This window comes from Manacus vitellinus, unplaced genomic scaffold (genome assembly GCF_001715985.3).
Source record: "Manacus vitellinus isolate BGI_N305 unplaced genomic scaffold, ASM171598v3 scaffold_16_pilon, whole genome shotgun sequence".
NCBI classification, from domain to species: Eukaryota; Metazoa; Chordata; class Aves; order Passeriformes; family Pipridae; genus Manacus; species Manacus vitellinus.
Genome location: NW_021939189.1, coordinates 7,172,900 through 7,194,445, shown reverse-complemented (window position 1 = coordinate 7,194,445; position 21,546 = coordinate 7,172,900). Strand labels below are relative to the sequence as shown.

Sequence of the window (21,546 nt, the reverse complement as noted above, 5' to 3'; positions counted from 1 at the left end):
CTCTTTTTCTTCCTATTGAATTCAACCTTCAGCCATTTACCTTCAGATTCCTCACATGGAGGTTCAGCCTTGGCATTCCCAGGAAGAGGGAAGGAATAGGAACTGCTTACTGTCGCCACAGGCAAATGCTCCTTGGGGTAGCACTTTCTCAGAATCTGAGTTGCAGTGGTTATAATAGGATACAGATTTTTACAAGATAAACAGTCCTAGGAACAAAAGGAGAACAACACTAAGGATGGTCTCTTACAACTGTCCTACCTGTTACACACGGGTCCCCCCCTGAGCAGTGCTGGGTTAATGATTGGATTCCATCTTAAAGGTCTTTTCCAATCTAAATGATTCTATGATTCTAAAGTACTTTATTATAATCAGAAACAGGAAAATGACTGTGTTGGGGTTTTTTTGGTTGTAGAAGATTTTACTCTGTTTTCTCATGTATGATTGAACGGCATTATAAGATTCAGTGGGATTAACCGGGATTCCTGTAGGGAGGCTAGGAAAAAATCATCTAAAGCTGACATGCTTACAAGACTCACTACAAGAATCCTAATATGTATTTCTAGATCTTTGGCTGTTTGGAACAAGGGGGAGAGAAAAGACAATTTTGAAAGCATCTCCAAGGAAAGTTTTATTATGGGTATAGCAAACACCAAGGAGAACTGGTTTCTATTTCTGTTTCAATTTATTCACTCTTTCACATGGTTTCCTTTGTTTGCTTGTTATTAAAGGAAAGATTAGGAAAGTTTGTCTCCATGTGGGAACAGGCTAACATTCTTGAACAGTCTTACTGTAGCTTAGTTTACTAAAACTGTTCTGTTTTTACTAGAACAGTGAACACAGGATTGTTTAATTGCCTGCCTTGGGACAGCCAACTTAATTCACTGCCAAGTGAATTTAAATAGTCAAGAACAAGGCATATACATCCAGTCAATGAATTTCCACACATGGAGTTACTCAATGATGCCATTTGAAAGTCGTATTTTTCTTTACAGCAAATTAGCTTACAAGTGCAAACAAGCCTTCAGATACCTTACAGGGAATTTGTGGGACTGTTTGGATTAGTGCTCACAAAGTGCCCTCAGATTCCAAGATAATACAGTTTACAAGTGACTGAAAAATATTACATCGTTGTGTTGGAAAAGCCTTTTTTACTGGCACCTGAGAAATAGGCAGGAGACTGCTTTGTTTGTGTGTAAGCTACCCCACTTATTTTGTGGTGGGATAATGTGAATGAGGGAAGAGTGAATCCTTAGCTCAGAAAACTCACGTAAATCTACCCTGAATTCAAGAGATCTTTTAGTCTCCACACTCCATCTTTTCTCCATTGAATCTGCAATAGTCCAGATATTACAATATGTGATATATACAAAAAAAAGGAGGTTTCAATATGACAGTAAGACAAAAGATAGTGATCCTAATGGATGCTACTACTGGAAAATGGAGAGTGGAGTATAGGATGATATTATCCTAGAGTAGTACAGGAAAATAAACCAGGCAAGCTTAAGACATCAGATGGAAAAGTGATAAAATAGCAAAATAACACTGCATGCAGCAGCCTCTCCTAAAGTAGATACCAACCTGTTTTCTTGTCTCAGAGCAGGCAGCTCTATCACTGCACACAAAACCAGCCAGTGTTAATGTGAATATACCATTTTACTGTCAGGAAAGTCTAACTGCAGCTAGGAAAAAGCAATGGGAACAGAAAGTATTTCCTTTCCACAAATGATTTCATTATCTAAAACTATTTTTCATTCCAGGTAAAAGCAGAATATAAAATATCTCTAAATTCCCCTAAAATATCTCTAAACTCTCCTCAAATAAAGTAGCAGTCACTTCTAATCTATGTAAGGTGACAGTCTTTGAACTATTGGCTCTTTCTCTAAAGACATAAGCTTAAGGACTATTAAAAGCTTAGGTATTTCATCTGTCCATCAGCCCAGACAATAGGCAGCCAGAGAGGTTTCAATTGAAAACCATCCTTGTAAATAGGATATCCACTGGAATTTAAAACAAACCCATCTTGACAAAACTGTTTCCATTTCAATAGAAAAAAGTTTCAGCAGAACTTTTCTAGCCAGCTTTTAACACCTTTAAAATCTCATTAGCTGCTCAGAGTTTGGTCAAGGTTAATCACCAGCAAATTCCTAAAGGCACCAAAATACTGTCCATAAAGAGTCATTGCTTTCCCAATCAGGAGTAGGAAGCACTCCAATGCTTGGTGTCTTGGAGAGACACTGGGAGACTGACAATATCCCAAAGAAGCAGTGAGGGAATATACTGAGCTTTGAATTTATTAACCTTGGTAATTTCTTGTCCAAGGTCTCCCTTACAGTGCACATTAGAATAAAGCAAACTGGAGGCCCCTGGAGCTGTCATTTCCGCTCCACTTCTAACCTTTGGAAGGATTAGCATTATCAGTGTTTACTGGAGCCTTAGTATGTCATTTCCTGTTTGCTCACCCAAGGTGACCCAATGTTTGCACTTCCCATGGAGTTGCTCCCAGGCTGAGCTATCAGGAGATGTTAGCTCAGAAAGCTTCATGGGCTGAAGAAGGCTCTGGAGAGGGAACGAGCTGACATCTACCCTCAAGTAGCTGTTTCCATCCACCCTATTAAAGTTTCTGCAGACCAGGGACTTCTCATTAACAGAGGCCATAGGCCCTCAGAAGGTCTGCTAGTTCTGGCCACCTCATCCCACCTAAAGGAATGGTCAATTCCTCATGAGGAGAGTGAAGTGAAAAAATTCCAGAAGTCTCCTATATACTGTTAGTAAGAAATATCTTTCAGTCACAGAAGAATCATTCATGGCAGTGATGGTAAAAGGGAAGAAGTAGACACACTGGATCACAGGGCAATGGATTTTCTGAAGGAGAAGGGGACAGGTTTTTCTCTGTGTCTGTGATGGTCCTAGAATGAGATAATGCACTGGCCAGTAAGAATGATAATTGAAACACTTCTGTGGAATCAGGTCTACAACGGAAGGATTTTCCCTAAGTCACTTCTCCACAGCAGGCTAAGGAAGCATGTTGCTGAAAGGCTGAAGAAACTGCCACTGTTCTGTACCTGCCTTTTCTATACTTTATAGGGATCCCATCCACAGGACTATGGCATCTTTCCTGAACCCACAATAATGTTTCACAAGATTAAAATTTAGCCTCCTGCAAATCAGTTGATGGATGTTTCTTATTATAAAGGGCGTGGCTAAATAAGCTGATTGAGTGGAATTATCTGGATACAGTAAAGGAAAAATCTCATGAAACACTTCAGCAATTCCTCTATAGATATACTGCATTATTCTTCAGGAGAGGAAGACCAAGCAGACAGCAGGATGCACAGGGAAGGAGAAAAAAGCAATAAAACCCTGAACTAGAACTCCCTTGAGGATCGTAGGAATTAAGATTTGTTTTAAACTGAAACATTTCAGCTTTTCTGAATTACTAACTGTATAAAAGTTAGTACTTCTTAACATTATCATTTTTTCATCTATATGTCCTATCCTGAATTTATATAAGTATGGAATTTCCTGCACTGTGAGGTAAAACCCAGCACTAACTACCAAATCACCTCATTTAAACGCAAAAAGCACCGTTACCTGCACGCTTGTGAAGAGAATCTCCATTCCTCTGGAACCAAGGAAAGTCTCCCTGCCCAGCTGGATGTTGGTGATGTACTTTAGGCAGAGCAGGAGACCCCTTCGAATGTAAATGTAGTTGTTGGAGACATCATTGTGATGCCAGTCTTGGTAGAGTCTCAGCAAGCCACCCAGGTAGCCCCTGTTCACTGCCCGGCGGCTGTTGGACTCTGAAAGCAGAGAGAAAAGGCTGAATTAAACTCTTTTCTGTTTGAAAGCAACGTGGCAACTCAGTGCTCAAACTCAGACTTTAGCACCTGTTCATTCTTACTTAATGGTCTTAGTTAAAAAAAAATAGAATTTTTTTAACTTTTTAAAATCATTGTTATCTAGGGTGTTACTTGCTAACCATGCACTAGGTTCTTGGAATCATACATGAAAAAAAGAAGCAGTCTCTCCCCTGTCTATCTGCAAAGAGCTGCTCCAGAACCCTACAGATGAACCACACCATGAGTAGGGAATGGGCAGAGCCCATATATCCTTCCATGTGCTAAGAAATTTAATTCCAATTGCAGCCCTACAAGATTTCCTGAAACTGCAGAAGCTCTTGAGGAGTGAGAAAAGCTAAAGAACAGTAATATTAGTCAACAGCAGGTCATAAAATCTTCTGAAGTGTTGTACTTCAGTCCTGAGAGAAAACCTTGCTGAGATCAACAAATTCAGAAACCTTGTGGCTGTACAGTCCTGTCACAGACAGAGAAATTATGTTTAACTTCTAAATGTATTCCCACACATGCTTGTACAGTGAAGGTCATGAATAAAGTGATTCTGGGAACTCACAGTATTTAAAAATTAACAAAACACTAACACAAACAAGAGCATTTTGGGCTTCTTTTCTGTTGCTTTCTTGCTCCAAGATGTGAAAGGTCATATTCAGGTAATGTTTAAAGGCTTTACTGCATAGGCAAGAAAATTAAAAAAAATATTAAAAAAATAAACTATATAAAAATATAGGAGGATAGCTGCAAAACTCCCTTAAACATGTAGCTCCAGGATTTCAGACTGAAAAGAGAAGACTATAAAACTTGTGATAAAAAATAAATTCTGATGAGTATTGTAAAGCACATCCCTTCACCCATTGCGTTCCTTCCTGCCTGTCAGGACCAACATGAAGCCATACCAAACTCCAGGCTCCCTCCCTTCAAACCAACCCTGCCTAAACATCTTTTCCTGACTGGCCCTGACATTCTTTGCTGTGACACATGTTAGAAGCTGTCAGGAGCTCAGTAATCAACGGAGGGGCCAGGTAGCATGAATAAGACAGGAGCTCAGCTCCCTGAATACCAATCAGCATCTACAGCTCACAACAGATGGCTCTTGGTACGGGTTCTCCAGAGCCAGTAGGCTCCAATCCATTTCCAGTTCATTAAGCCAAGTGCCAGAGCCTCTCACACCCGGAACTTTAAAGTCACCAGTGGGGATTCGCAGGACAGGAGAGGAAGCTAGAGGTTAAGAGAGAGAATAGAAAGATGCTGTTTGAAGAAAATCAGTAACAAGGGAAGCCATGGAAAGAGCAAGCAGGAAGCAGCATGGGCAGCAAACCTCAGTCCTAGTGAAGAAGCAGATGGAGACATTGGAAAGGCAAAGAAGTCACCTAAATTGTCTCAGTCTGCTCTCTGCAGTACATTAGCAAACTCTTACCTGGAGAAGGGATTAGAGGGCTATTTTGCTGCCTGGCCTGGTCCTGGAATTTTATCTACCATTGGCACCACAGGGCTGGCAACAAACAGCACCCCCAGACTGGTCTACCCACTCATTTTAATCCTGCTCTGCATCTTCACACCACTCTGCTGACATGCCCTCACACTGACCTGCTGGTCCCACAGCTACTCCAGTCCTACACAGCTCTGCCCAGGCTCTGCACCTTGGCCTGCAGTTCTCTAGCACTGTATCCCCTCGCTGTTAACCACCTCAAACTAACTCTGCCAGTACATCTTGTATTTTGAGGCTTAATGGTTGTCAGCATGTAGAAGGTCATCCTCCTCCTTTGACCTTCACTCCGTATTTCTGTTTTCTATTTGACTTTCTACAAGAAAACTTTAATTGCTTGAGAATCCCTTATCAATCTCAATGATTTTATTCATGATTTCCTGTTAATCCTCAACCAGCTGTCATGTTTACTAACCTGCAGGATGCCTAACCCCTTAAATCAGTCAATCTTCCTTGAAGAATTACTCAGAAAGCCCTGTAAAAGTCAATAAGTATATAAAACATGACAAGAAGAAGAGAGTCAGGGAGTGTAAGGTAGGGACAATTTAGATCAGACTCAGAGCTTCCCTGAACTGTTCAGGGACAGATGAAATTGGACTAGATCTAGAGTTTTATAGCCTCTAGCACTCTGTGCTTGAAGTCTAAGCTTTCTGTGTCAATGCTGATAGGAAGAGGGAAAAACTGGAAAGCACTGTGTGTAGAGCTTCTTGGGGAATTTATTTAAAACAAAAAAATAAAAAAATTCTCATAAAGTATGTTTGTGATTTTTTCCCTCACATCTTTTCAAGACAGATTTCCACATTTGAATCCCAGCTCCATAGGGACCAGAACACACAACTGTCCTATGTCTCAGTTTTAATACCCGATGAAAAGCATGGAGGAAGCTGAGCAGAATAACTTTGCTGTTTCCTCTGTGGAAAGCTAGGATCAAAACAATTGCTTTGAAAAGTGAAGCTGAGATAGTGTGTTCTGTGAAAAAGAGATGGAGAGGCAGGACTACAGTTTCCTCAGCTCTTTGATCAGAAGCAATGAGAATTAATTGCTGAAGGGGCAAAAAACACATTCATTTTGTTTCTGCTGTCTGATTTCATTGATTCTCCTCTGCTCTCCTGTGCTGTCAGTGTTTTTCTTAATTTTTTCTTTCATTTTTTTCAGTTCTATAGTCAATAAACTAGTGAATATATGAAGGAGGAAGCATGCCAAGATCTCCAGAAGGCAGAATGGAAAAAGGAGGCCTCCCCACCTGTCTGTGTCTGTTGGTCTCTCCATCTAGGGATGCACCAGCATGGGTATCTATCTATATTTTGGCACAAATACAGATGGTGGAAATGAATCATACAGGTACAAGCAGCACTGCACAGATTTTTAGGCAGCAAGAACCCATCCCTCCTGGAGCGAATATGTAGGATCTGTGTGGTAAGTGGCAAAATGTCCTATGTCTTTTGACCCTCTTACTGTTATTCTTTAGTTAGTCCCTTCCCTTCTCCCTGGGTATGGTCAGTGTCCAATGGAAAGGGAAGCTCTCCTCCCACGCAGCTTTCAGAAGTGCCCAGGGATGGTGCTTCCTATTTTGAGTGAACTTAATGACTCCTATTGTGTGAGGCCATCAGTGGGAACTCAGCACCAAACCCAAAGAAAACTGCTTTGGCTAAAGACTGGGCTGGTAAGTGGGCAAAACTGCATTAAGAGTAAAAATCTGACTATACATCAACCACTTTATGCTATAAATATCTGCAGGCATCAGGGCCCGTTGAGCTCTCCCTCTAGCACCTGCCTGTGTGGCAGTGACCTCCCCTGGAGTAGGGATGTCTCTCAAGGTTACCCCTCAAGGCTGAGAGATCCTTTACCTGACACAAGACATTGATGGGTTGGTAAGTGAAATTTTTTGCATGCATGTAACATTTAAGATACATATAGTAAGCTCACGTGATAATATTTGTATCCCATACTAACCTTAAGTGTAGTAAACAGTAGAGTATTGCCCTCCAATCCATCTGTACTCATTCAAACTAAACTAACTCCTAGGTCAGATCTGCCTGAGCGATCTCTGACTCTTATCCTGTGACAGTCTGACTTCATAGTGTTATTCTGGCATCTCTGACAGGGGAGCACTGTCTTCACCACCATGCCCAAACCAGTCCCTAGCACGCTATTTTCTTTGCAAGAGTTTCAGTTCTGCCTGCTGAGGCTGGGCTAGGTGATAGGGAACATTCAGTGTCTTCTTAGTTTCCCACACTTCTACAACTGCCTCTCCACTTGTGGCTTCCAAGGCAGTGCTATTAATCAGTGAAGGTTTAAGCACTGCAGCACAGAACATGTGGCCTGGTTCACCTGTGCAATTAGCCAGAAATGCAGAAACCTCAAATGGTTAAAGATGCATCCAAATTACCAAGGGGATCACACTAAAGGAATCCCTGGTTCTGGCAGAATTCTCATTTTGTGTTAGGGGACAAGAGACAAGGACAGACTCTAAAGTCAGGTTTTCAGTTTAGTAGATGACTAAACTGACCACCAGTGTTCCTGTGGACATTTCTGAGCCATCCTCACAATCCAGTCCCCTTTGAAGTGTCTGCCAAGAACCACTGGAAAACATGCAGCATATTTAATCACAAAACTGTATTACAGTCAACTTGAAATATGATGAGCAATGCACTGCTTACCAGGCAGAACAAAGAGATATTTATCTTTCCATCTATTGACTTGAATCTCTTTGTTGATGCCACTCAGCTGATTCATTATGCCAAGAACATACATTGCTATAGTTTGGAGATAAGAATGCTCTGCTAAATTAACCCTATGGCCCCTGAAGCAGTGAAAAGAATAAGAAAATCTCCAACTTCCCCACTCTGCTCTAGTGATTGCCTCTTGGGAATAAACGATGCAAGATATCTCCTAAAGCAAAGAGAATACGGCTATTTTATTCGGTCATTGAGAGGTCATTTTTTGCTAGAGAAAAGCACAAGGATCCTCTACAGAAACAAAATTGTCCCCATGGAGAAACAGTCACACATGAAGTGCTGGGATGAGTTCAGACACAGAAGGCTCTACAGTTTCAGCAAGAAGCTGGTATTAGCTCAATTCTTGTTGGAAGCCAGAAGACTGGGCTATACTTGTGCCCTATACATTTCAGAATCCAGGCATTTATTTAAGCACTTAGACAAAGAACACTGGCACAAAACTAGAGAACACAGGCAGGATTTTCTAGCAACTACAAATGCCATGTTTTGCTCCTAGACCAGGAATCAGCCACAAGCTTAGCTTCAATACAAGAACAGCTCATTCTTTGTACTCCAAAATATTTGTTTTAGTTCCAGGTGTTGTTCAGTTCAGTGGCAGTCATACAAACTGTATCGTGATATGGGGATTATTCTCTACTTTGCTTTCATTTCATTGTTAATGTTATTAAATGTTAAATTACATGTTAAATTACAGAAAAGCAAGCCAAACCCTTACGAACTAACCTCAGAAGGAAACTGATTTTCAAAAAAGTTTCCTTTTTCTCCTTTACTTTTCAGTTTCATAATCTCTTCTGTTTACAACTCATCAGAAAGCCACAAATCAAATATAAAAAATACCGTTCCACAAAATTTCCAGTGTGATTTTTCTGACTGAAGTGGTTTGAAAGAGTTCAAATAAGGATGCTAGAATTTGGAAGACTTCCTCAAATTCAGGTACTGAATTTTCTGATGCCAGATCATCACTGGAGGCACAAACAGTGCCCATGTCAAGACAAGCAGTAAGCGATCATTATTAAGGATGTCAACAGAGAATAATGCAACTCCTCAACACAGGTTTCATTATGCCCACCCTGAGGGGCAAAACAGGAGGAAGTTGCTATGTGTCAGGAGATGAAAACAACCCTTTTCTCTGGAGCATCAAGTTACTTTCAGTTTGGGATGTCTATGAATGAAGAGTCTTGGGGGATGGAATATGAAGGATATACAAAAATAATTTTCTTTCCCACAAAGTAGTTCTTCTCAAAGAGAAAAATCTTAAAAGTATATAGAATCAAGACTATCTGCATTCTGAAGTTCAGGAAGAAAGGATAGACACAAAGCTTGTTTTAGAAGATTATTATGAATGGAACCGTTTGCAAAATTCAACTCTGATCACAATACTCTACAAGTTGTGATTGTGGATTTGAAGCCAGACTGGTACTGGAGTTTGAATCCAGAGATGGATAATAAAGTCTTAAACTAATCATGAGAGATGGGTACCTGGCACATTATTAGGAAAATCACAGACATCGTGCTGTTGGCTACAGGAACTGGGATGGTTTAACAATAGGGTATTTTGACTCAAGATCAAAGACCTGCATCACTGGATCTGTTGTAAAGCATTATGAATTCAGATGTGGAGAGAGCAGGCCTTTCAGAAACCCTAATCTGTTTCTGTGCTAGAACATCGCTTTCTGTTCCTCAGAATTGCTTGCCCCTCCCTGATGCCAGCATAAAAGGAAAAGAATGACACTGATTATTTTATCCCACCAGCCACAAGGCATAATCCTTATGCTTTGATAAAGAAAGGAGCTGGTGAAAGGTTAAATAAAGGTTAGTTGACGGAAGATGAGGAGGAAAGAGCAGGAAATGAGAGATGAAAGGCTGGTGGGGGGAGGCAAGAGGATAAAGACACAAAAGGAGAAAGGAAGAGATATAGAAAGAGAGGGGAAAGGCCATCAGCAATAACTGCTGTTAGCACACAGAATTGTCTTGATGAAATAAGCACGATCAGGAGGTCACCACAACCTGTCTTTTTAAATTGCTCATTACAATTTTACTAGGCAAGCATTGCACAGAGGGCCCTGCCCGTTTCTCCAGCCTTTTCCCTCAATATCTGCTCAGCAAATGCCTCTGAGACCAGCTCTTGCTAATTTCCTTAAAGACACGCGAGCTGGTAATTCTGGGAAGCACAGATAGTCGGGAATAACAAATACAACCAAAATTAGATTAAAATAACCTGCTGATAAACAAATTACTCACCCAAAATACATATTGGATTAGGCGTGGTGAGAGTCGGGATCCCTATAATCACATCGCCACCGTGTGGCTACTGGTCCATCACGTCCCCTCCAGCCTGCTCACCCCAGGTATGTGCTTGCCTGTGCTTAGATAGCAGGGGTCCAGTTTTATTCCACTCCCCCAAGACTGGGAATGGTTTTCCTGTTTTTTTCCAGGGTGGTGAGTTCACTAGAAGCAATAGAGGCCATGGGACTTGGAGGGCAATCCGCACCTCCTAGCACTGTTCAAGCAAGTTCCAGCTGGGGTTTGTCCCCTCCACACCTCAGGACTGCTTAGTGATGAGCTCCCAGACTCTCACCATGTGACAATCACTACACACAGGGGAACAGCATAACAAGGTCACACTCTTCTTGCACTGGGTTTTCAAGCATTTCTTCCCTGCTGTGAATGAAGCACAAGTTTGTAGTGTCCCATCACTTATTTCTTTGGACAATCTTAAACTTTCCCCTCTGAAACGCAACAGCAACAATTTCCCAGGTACAGATTGAGTGGTAATTTTTTCTTACACCAATGTCTTTTTTCCAGGCATATCTTGCCTCTTGCAGTTATGCACCTGTTAAATGAGCATTTAGCATCAGCTTCTGTTAGGAAAAAGAAGCCAAACAGTTTCTAGCCAGCCTCTGGCTCTGCAGGTGGACAAAGTCTCAAGTAGAGCTTATGGAAGCCTGAGGAGATGAAGATGGATGCTCCTGAATCCATCAGGGAGACACACTGCCATCTGCCTGCTCCCTTAAAAACTACCGTGTGCTTTGCAATTGCAGCTCTGCTAAAAGCAAGAGGGACACTGACCCTCCAACACAGCTCTGTGTACAACCATAATCCCCCTAATCACTTTGGGCTGAAGCACTCAAGGATAGCACAGCCCTACAGGGATACCCTCAAGAATGGCCATGTTCTTGTCCTATCCGTCTTACAGCCTTCAGCCCCAGCAAAATACAATCTCCCCACCATTTCCCAGCAAGTAGGTCGCTGCAAGTTTCCAAAAAAAGCTCACAATAATCAATCTACCAATTCACTCTGTAGCACTTTCCAGTATTCCTGCTTCTCCTTCACTTTGTGTGCCATCTAAAATATACTAAAAAGAGCTTCTCAGCTTTGCTGTATACAACTCTATCCCCTTTTTTCATAAGCAATTTTCAAGTGCTATAGCATTCACCAGATTTGACTTTTAACTTTCCAAGAAACCCTGCACCATCCAAATGCTCTAAGGTCATGGCCACAAATAAGTTAATTGTGACTAAGCAACTGTCCTGGGGCAATCCTGAAAAAGAATTCACTGCTTTTCCAAGCATGGTGAATTTAGCTCAAAGAACCAGAGCTATTTCTCACATCTCCTGACCCACACCTCCCAAAAGACACAACTTGCTCATTTGTATGCAGATACCAGAGCAGTCTACTCCAAAAGCCTGGAGCTTCTCATGTCCTGAACCACTGAACAAGGAGAAAACTAAAAGACATTTTCTTGGCCACTCAGTATCAGACTGCAGAAAGCATCCAAATACACAGTTCAGGCTGACTGGTGGTCTGTAGTGTTCTATTTGGTTGCACAGTATCAGAACCATTTCCCAAATTCTAGTCCCACTGCTTTAAAAAAAATCAGCTGAAAATAGATGATGTGTTACCCTAAAATCAGTTTACCATTCGCAACCAAAGAACACTGCTGTTGTTTGTGTCCTTTTCTCCCTTTCCATGGAAACAGCAACTAACTGGGAAGGGTGTCACAAAATGACTTAGTCACCTGACTCGGTCAAGGTCTGCAACACCCCCGACCAGCTGGTGCAAATGTTAAGCACAGCCTCTCACAGCAGGGCTGTACCCCAGCAATCACCATCTCTCTGCCCTGCCTGCACATTGTCAGACCTGACAAACTTACAAGGGAGAATAAGGTTATCTGTTTTGGACAACAGAAGTTTTCCAAGTCTCTGCCCACATCGTTGTAACTGGGCAAGTACAGTGGTACAACAGCACCACAGGACAGAGAGATCCTGGCCCCACTCTCCTGTGATGCTGGATCAGAGCAATAAGGGTTTTTCACTGGCTGGAGAAGTTGCCCATTTCTCCCACTGTACCATGCCCCGGACAACCACTGCTTCCTAAATACTCACAATAAGGTCTGGTCTGGCTGCCTTGTCAGATTGCTCCCCGGCACATAGGGTACCATCTCCCACAGAGCTGGAGCTCCAGGAATCATAACTCACATAGGAAACTACTGGACTACTGTCTCTTTCCTTTGTATTTCTCTTTGGGACTGAGGGAAGAGGCAATACCAAGGGAGAATGTAGTTCAACAGGATCATTCTGTCTAGCAGCACAGCACAGAAAGTCAGAAAGAATATGAAGAAAAAAGCTTACTTGATTTCAGTAGAGCTGCCAGAGCCCCAGTGGCTGCCCTGGGGAAAGAAGAGAGATAGAGAAATAATGTCAATTTATTCGATAATTTTTGTAACCTTCATCTTCACAGTCTTCTGGGCCAGGCTTCCCAGATGGTCTAAGCCAACAGCTTATGATGGACTTTGACAGAACTGCAATGTTTTACACCAATACAGTATCCAGTCTCTGGAGCTGACTCAGTTATTCTAAAAGACCATTAGCCCTCCAGCTTTACTGTAGTGCTGATTTGTAATGACCATTAAAATTTAAAGCAACACCCACACATCCAGAGTAATCTAACAAGTCTTTAAACTACTGCCCCAAAGCTTTTTCTTTGTACCAGAGACTCAGCACGTGCCCACTCTAGAACAAGTGCATCAGCAGATGATAACTTTTATATCAAGCTGGGATATCAATGTCAGTGTTTCCAGCCAAATCCCACTCCTTTTTCTATTTTCCCAAAACAAGCTTCACCCTGTCCTCCCTCCCAGCTTTAACTGAAAACAAAATTGAATTTCTTTTAATTGAAAAAATGTCTTTGATTGCAGGGGTATGTCAAGGGGCCCACACACTTTCTGTGTCATTTCAATGTACAGGTAAGCAAATTAACCTGCCTGAGCCAGCACAGCACTGGTTTGTTTGGGAGCTGGTCATTAACATTTCAGTTTGAAAAGCTGAACTGAGATATCATTGCTCCAAACATCTGGAGGCAAGTTCCTTCCTCATGTGGTAAAATCTCCATCCCAATATCACCACAGAAAAACTTTCTTTTCCAGTCATGTTCTGCTGGAGCAAGAGGATCTGTGTTCTAACCTGGCTTACTGCTGTGAAGTTTCAAGTGCCCAGAGCCGATTAAATAAATACAGCTACAAAAACCTCCATGCCCAAGGATTCCTTAAAATGTAATCTCTTTACAAACCAATCCCCAAATAAAATCATATTAACTTCCATACTGAGCCAATTATCATTCTGCAGCAAATAAATAAATATTTTTTTGTCATCAAGCTGCCGTTCATTGTGTGTACTAACAGCAGCTGAGACTAAAAGATTCAAGAGAGCTGGTTGTTGCTGATGTTGGGTCAACATCTCTATCTAAAGTCATTCTTTCATTATGAATCTGTCAGAGTTCAACAACAGCTTTACAAACTGCAAAGGAAATGCACACAAATACAGACAGAATAGGAAATCAGTAGCTAAAAATCTCACCAGTGGAAGCAGAGTCATACTTTCACTGCTTCTTCAGCTCCACCTAAGCAGTAATCATTCAGCTAATGGGAGGAATACTGTCATCCACCAGCTATTCAGCTTGCTCAGAAAAGAGATACTCAGTTTAAAGTCTGGGACAAAATAAACAACTCAAAGCAAGTTAAAATTCCACCTAGACCATCTCCCAAAGCTCACACTCCAGTATGTGTCTTGTAAAAAGAGGCTGCATTAACATACCTACATTTTACAGGCTTAATGTGATGTCTCATTCACATGGCAGAACATCAGAGCAACGAAGGAAGACCAGAGTATCTCTTGCTCAGAGCAGAAGACTTCTCAGTATTTCCTCTAGGCATCTGCTTTATTTTGCATGTGCTTATGAGCATTGCTAAGAGTTTCAGTAGAGCTCCACCACTGTCATAAAGTCAACACTGCCAGGAATCCTCCCATCAGCCAATAAATCAGCAAATCTGGATCCTCCAATCCTTTTGGGGTGGTCTGTGAATCACACTGTATACAGACAAGTTCATTCATCCTTAGAGGATCTTAGAACTCCCAGGCCATGTTCTCAGACAGTGTAATCTCCAATTCCTACTATCTTTGAGTCCAAAGTTTCCCCAGTTCCTCACCACACTTGCCCCAGAAGACCTAAACTCTTCCTGGCCATACCAAAGTTGATCCTTCAATGGCCTTAAGCACTCCTGGTCACTTCTTTTCTCTGGGCTTTGAAGGAGCTGATCTACTCTAAGTCAAGGGATAAGAGCTACTCGTGGGTTTGATGTGACCTGGTAGAACAGGTGTGCAACTTGTAAAGCTGAGAAACCCAAAACTATCATAAAAATGTAAGTAAATCCACGTAGAGGGTCTGTGGGGTGGAAAATTCAGGCATGTCCTGAAAAAAAATTTAAAAAATTAAAGGTGATGTTGCCCATCACCTCTCCACAGAAACAGAAATTTTCATGATCACCATCTGCTTCTGAAGTGACATTACAGACCTGCAGCTGCAGCTAAATGGATTTCCCACATCCCAAGCTAACAGCTTAAACACATCCTCCTATCAGACCATGCCTGTACATAGTACTGCAATAAAATAAAGCAGAACCACACTGGCATGTTTCATCTCTTCAGGTACTGCAATCCATCACAAGGGGTTTGGCATAGGCAGGATGAAGCATTCTGCAGGTCCTACAGCACCTGCTCTACTGTTAGTCATAAGTGCAGACCCAATAGGCTGACCTCAGTGATATGCATTGCTTTAGAACAGATTTTAAAAGAAAAAATAAAAGTCATTAGGGTAAACTGAAAAACAGATAAAACAGATTTAAGGGATAAAATAGACTTATAAAGAGTAGATCAAGCCTGCCTAACTTGGTATCTTTCTCTGATAAGATAACATATTTTTTTCTAGACAAGGGAGATGTGGTAGATCTAATTTATCTGTACTTCAATAAAGCATTTGATATGGTGCCACAGTGAAAATTGTTAGGCCAGCTGGAGAACATTCTTAGTGTAAGAATTACAACATGGGCAAGGAACTGGTTAAAGAGGCAATGACAGGAGTTGTGCTGAAAGAGGAATTATTAGTCTAGAGGGAAGTTATGTGTGGAAGTCCTCAAGGATCTTTTGAGACTGATCTTATTTCATCTTTTCATTAATGACCTTGGCACAAAAAGTCAGAGTATACTAACAAAATCTGCTGACCGTGTGAAGTCAGGAGCTGCTGCCAATAGCAGGGAGTTCAGAATATCTTTCAGGAGTAACAAGATGTTCTTGAATTCTGAAGCAATAGAAATGTGATGAAATGTAATAGTCAAAGTGCAAGGTTAAGCATTTAGGGTTTAATAAGAATTACTGTTATGAGCAGGGGGCTCATAATTTGGAAATGGGTAGAAGGACAACCTGGATATATGAGCCCATTAAAGGATGAGGACAAGCATGACCAGAAGGGTGACAACCATGAAAAGAACAGATCAGGTCTCAGGACAGCCACTGCCAGTGGAGAAGGAGAAGCATGAATGTTCTCATACAAGGCTTCGCCTGAGCAGCTGTGTGCAGCACTCAGAAGGAACCGTGCAGAAACGTGCCAAGGAAATCATTGTGGTAACGGAGATGTAACTCATGAGGAAGTTTAAAGATCGCAGTTTAGTCACCTTAGCAAAATTATAGTCAAGAGACAACTGGATTTTCCTCCACAGACACAGTGGGTGGTGGAGAAGTAAACACTGAGGAAGACAGAGAGGAGACATAGGCTGAAGAACAAATTTGGCATAAGGACGAATGGATATAAAATGGCCATGAATACTTTCAACTGGAAATGAAAGGATGGGTTTTAAGCACTGGAAAATGAAGGTCTGAAATATCCTCTTGGCAACAATGGGACAAACAACCTAATGACTTTGAAAAGACAGTCTGGATTACTTATAATGAGACTGCTAGGCCCCATTGCCAATGAGGAAAGGGTCTGAAAAAAGTGACCCAGGAATGACTGTAGTTCTATATCCCTACATTTTAACCATAGATATAATGGCAGTGAAATAAGAAACAGGAATTCCAAGTGCAAAGTTAATTAGATAGCCCAGAAAACAGCAGCTGCACCAGCTTAAGCTGAAAGTCTAAACAGTCCAGTGTCCTGTGGCCAACAGTGACCGAGGAGGTCTTGTGTACAAGACCACAGCAGAAATGATATGTGTACAAGACCACAGTGCTAGAACTTGCAGAACAGACTCAAACTCCAGCAAGTCACAGTCCAGTGATACCATAAACTAGCAATGGTACCTCTGGGAGAGGTTTTAGGTCTTAGTTGGTTTTTCTTCCAAATATTTGCCTGGAAACTTTTAAACTTACGCAAATTCTTAGCATTCATAATTATCCTGGGAAAGGAGTTTGTACCTACACTGTGTAGAGACTTAGCTACCTGCATTTGTTTTAAGTTTGGACTTTCAATCAGCATTGTCAGTTACACATTAAGCCAGCTGTCAGCAAGTATCCCCAGATTATTACCTACTGTTGATGCTGAATTAATTCAAACATACAAAACACCATATGGGAAACAAATAGTAAGTCATAGGAGAGGATGAAAAATAGGTTTACACTGAAAGAAGCAGCAAGACCATTGAAGCATTAATAGGTTTATAGCAAACCAGGCAAATGGTGTTTGTAATAATATCAGCACCCCTTAGCACCATATGGCAAACCAACAGCATCTTTGCTGGCATCAGAAGATATAATGAGATGAGTAAGCCTGGGACAGGAAGACAGAGACAGGAGTTCATAAATTGTGCACAAGAGCAAGGATGGGGTGGGGGGAAGATGGGAACACGAGGAAAAGTTTAAGAGCACAAGAAAGATGACTTGATGAGCCATATGCCAGACCAGAGAATTTGATAGCATGCCCAGTGCAAATCTCTGCATTTGTCTCGAGAAGGAATGGAGGGGAGACAGAGGGGATGGGGGGGATTAAATCATTAAAAAACCTGCCAAATCTGTCCAGATGTCTTCCTCTGATTTTCTGTGGTAATAGGTTAGCAAAATCTAAGCTGTTTTGTCAAGTCCTATGTCTCAAAGGAGACTCACTTATATATAAAAAAAAAAAAAAAAAGAATTATGTATAAATAAAGTTACTCTGTCTTATAAGGCATAATAATAAATGCTGCTCCATAATCAGAAAACATTAAAAACTCCCTGTAGTAGCAGTCGAGACAGTCACTCTGAAGAATGGAAATCTTTGAAGTGTTTCCAAGTCAGCAGCTTGGATATCTGGGCAGGAGTACAACTAGCAGACAGATAGACAAATGCAACTTCCAGATCCTGTGCTTAGGAACCAGCAGCAACAACAAAGAAAAACTCCATGTCCCAAGCCAAAGCACAATTGGATTAGCCAGTAAAACCAGGCTGTTAAAAAGCCTGGACAAAGGAGTCCTATGCCTAGGTCACCCTGTTGGATCCGAGCTGCCAGGACATTTTCTGCTGGAAATCACTGCAGACAGAGGAGCCTGAAAGCCAGAATCTGTTTGGTTTTCTTCTGCTCCCCAATCTCAGCTCACAGGTTGTAGCACAAGGCAGTATGATGGACAATGATGTGCCTCTGTTTCTGTCTCTCTTGAAGATAAAAGAAGGACTCCTGAAAATGAAAAACCTCACTACAGAAGAAATGCATGGTTGACTACATGAAAGGATTTTAAGATTCATAGGACACAGGGTGCTCCCATGTTCAGGACTAGCATGGATCTATGGATAGGGAACAGAAGTGCCAAAAACTGAACAAAGAAATGAACCAAAAGGGCTCTACAGATCAGTCCCCAAGTAATTGAATCATCCTTCCTTCTCCTGCAAAATTGTGTCTTCTACATGCTAAAACACAGAACACCCTCTTCAAATTATTGAATGAAAGCTAATGACTTGGTGCTTCGTTAAATACCTCTTCAGCCTGATGCCTGATCTAATTCCTTAAAGCAATCACACCTGGATGATAAAGACACAGACCACTATTTTTACAGAAATGTAATGTATGGTACTCAGCTTCTTTTGCCCTTCAACCTGCTATTTCACATATACTTACTTGTTGCTGTCATGTTTATTTATTCCAAAAGAAACATGGGGCAGGGACCCTGCAATTTATATTTGTACAGCATCTAGCACAGTGGAACCCTGAATCAGGGCTCAAGGCATCACAGCTTACAGGCTTAAAGCCCCCAAGCTTCCACAGCCCCTGTCTCTGGGAGGAATTAAGTGTCCTTGAGTGTGCACATTATCTGGCTGCACTTTACCTCCAACCCCATGGGACTTGTACTTAACTACCAGAGTTTATACAGTCACAGAGCCACTCGCTCTAAATTTCACATTCACGTTCAACAACTGAGAGACATTTAGAAATAACACGTAGGCACCACGGCAATGGGTGCTTTATAAATCCTACCAGAAAGCAGATCTCATCTGAGGCAGATGCCTTGAATGGTCATTTCCCTCATGGCCCAGAAATGCAGATCTTAAATACGCAGGCACTTGCACAGTGATTTGTTTTAAAGACTTAAAACCAGCAGCTTCACAAGTCTTAGAAATACGGGTGGGCAAAAGCTGCTTATGCTGCCAGCATCTTCATGGCACTGCTAGTCTAGGACTTATACAAAACCACCCATCACCATGCCCACTTTAATTCCAGCTTGTTAGCTAGGCATTAAAACTTACACTAAAGGCAGTTTGCTTTCAGTCTGCAATGTCCCACACACTGCCAACAGGTGGAGTTCAGAAATCCAGCTGTTGTACACAGATGTGCTTTCAGTGTAATGCTGAAGGAAAGGGAATAAAAATCACACACTCCTTCTACTGGATTCTTCAAGTCCAGTGACCAGCATCTGTCAGTTCCCAGGTTCAGTTCAAAGCCTTCAATGTAGCATCTTCCAAACTTTGCTGCCTGCCCTGGAGCCTGCTAGGTTAAAATCAGTGAAAAGGTATAACTTTCCAGCCTCTTTCATCTCTGCCTCCTAGAAAGAAGAGTGACTCCAGGCTTATCCTCCAGGCATCCTTACAAGTATCCTTCTTTCTCTTGGGTACAAAAAATACAGAAGGAGAGACAGTTTTATCCTAAAAAGTCAACCTATTCTTTACAGCTCTAAATTAAATTAGCTTCATAGTAACACAGAAGAACAAGGAACATGAAATACATTCAAATCCTTGCCAAAAAAATGCCCAGGCATTTCTTACAGCACAGTGCAGAGCTGGCACTGCCTCCCCAGGCAGAAGCTATACCTCAGAAGATTATGTCAGCTCCCTCTCTAAGGTCAGATGTCACCAATATGGCTGAGGCAGGCTGTGACAGCTTGTCATTCACGTCAAGATGAAGGGGCTGGAAGGATCAAAATCAGACAGGATTCTTAAACAATTCATCACCCAGGCAGTTCCAGGTTGACAGTGTGAGAATCCAGGTCTCCCACCCAAGGGAAACATGTAGGGGAACTGGGAAAGGGGCTGAATGCTATTCTTGATTGATTAAGAGTGGTGAGGACACTCAAGGCCACATCTGCTAACAAGCACCAGCAGAGCTCTACAGATCACCTCATACGCAGTTAAAGTGTGTCAGTGAATGAGGTTAAATCCCCTTTGTTTCCCTGGGCAGCTGTGTTCCACTCCCAACCCAGTTACTACTCAGTTCAGAAAGAGCCTGGTGGTCTGTTGGCTCACTCCTTAGCTGTAATTTTTTCTGTAGCCCATCAGTTCTCCATTCCCAGCAGCTTTTGCTCTGGAGACCACAGGATTGACATGAATGTTGTGCTCACGGGAGAGCACGTACTCCAAGCATGGGGGAAGAGACCCAGCCCCACTTTGTTCAGCTTCAAATTTTCTGAATGCTGTGTACACCCAGAGTAAGGGCAGGGAGAGGGACACAACACATATACCCTACTTAGGGCATGATGAAGTCAAGTGGCACTTTTTGGTGACATACCAGGGAACCCTGGGCTCAAATCTCAGCAGGGCAACTGTGACTTCTTTCATTAAGAATAATTGAACTGCAGGTGCTTTGCCATTGGGGAGTCTGTGATGGTGAACTATAAAGGGAAGGTAGAGCTTGGAGGTACCCAGGAGTTTATGATGCCAGAAAATAACCCTGCACATATACCGCATTGCTTGCAAACCTCTGCAAGATTTTTATTTTATGGATACTATCAGTTATTGGCAGCGAAATACTTAAGGGCAGCTTCTGTTACTGACAGTCCAGGCAGTGAGGTATCTAACATGTCACTGCTTGTGCCCAGAGCTATTTGAGAGCATAAAAGGGAGGCTGGTTTCAAAGTAATCAAGGCTAAGAGCTGTAGTTCTCCTTGACTACTAGTTAGTACAAACCCTCTCTAAGGCAGCAGTAATCTCAGGGTACAACATCTTTAAAAAGCACTTCGTAATGAAAGGTGTTCTTGAGCTGTGAAGCAGAGGTGTTTGAAACAGCCACCTTTTCTGCAGGGCTGCTGCAACGGATGGAAAGAAAGCAGCCATTCCTACAGCTTCTCTGCTTAGAATTTTGAGGTTTGTTTTGTTTGAGGTTTTTTGTTTGGTTTGTCTTTCTAACCAAAGAAATAAACATCTTTCAGAGAAGCTAATTTAAAAAATGTGTACAGTAGAAGAAACTTGAAAAGTACATGAAATATGAAGCTGAAGGACTGAGAAAGCACCATCTTCCTTGATCTCTTCCAAGAAAGAAGGCTGACTTGTGTGTCAGACTTTTCTTTAAGCAAAAGTCAGATGTTTCAGAATAAAAGAAGGAATGACTTATATTGAACACAAGATGAAAAACTGTGTTTGTTCTTTTTAATCTAATGGTACCGTTTCCATATTACAAGGCTCTAGAAATAGATCCATCAGTTTGTGTTTATATCGCACTTCGCTTCCCCCCGGTCCTATTCAGATGAAGCACATCCATAAAGTCCAGCCAAAGAAACTCGAAGTTTAAAATCTCTAGGGAAGATGTTTTTTTTTAATATGCCAGAGCAAGAAGCTGCGTCATGCAAGTGTAGCTGCTGGAATTGTTCTCCCCGTGCTGCGTGACAAGGTTCAACTTGGGTGGCTGTGAACTGGCAATAATGTCATAACATAACCCTACAGCCCCACTCAGCCCTGCTCTCGGT

The 21,546-nt window shown here is 41.8% G+C and overlaps 1 protein-coding gene across 1 annotated transcript in view; it reads right to left on the bottom strand.

The window, feature by feature from the left end:
- The window catches only part of AGBL1 (ATP/GTP binding protein like 1), a 267,905-nt gene that overhangs the window by 209,946 nt on the left and 36,413 nt on the right, over positions 1–21,546 (bottom strand). The window contains exons 6-8 of the mRNA XM_029958844.1: positions 12,710–12,747; positions 3,592–3,800; positions 41–206 (exon numbers count right to left, since the gene is read on the bottom strand). Coding sequence (XP_029814704.1) covers positions 41–206; positions 3,592–3,800; positions 12,710–12,747 — 413 coding nt within the window. The remainder of the gene's footprint in view (positions 1–40; positions 207–3,591; positions 3,801–12,709; positions 12,748–21,546) is intronic.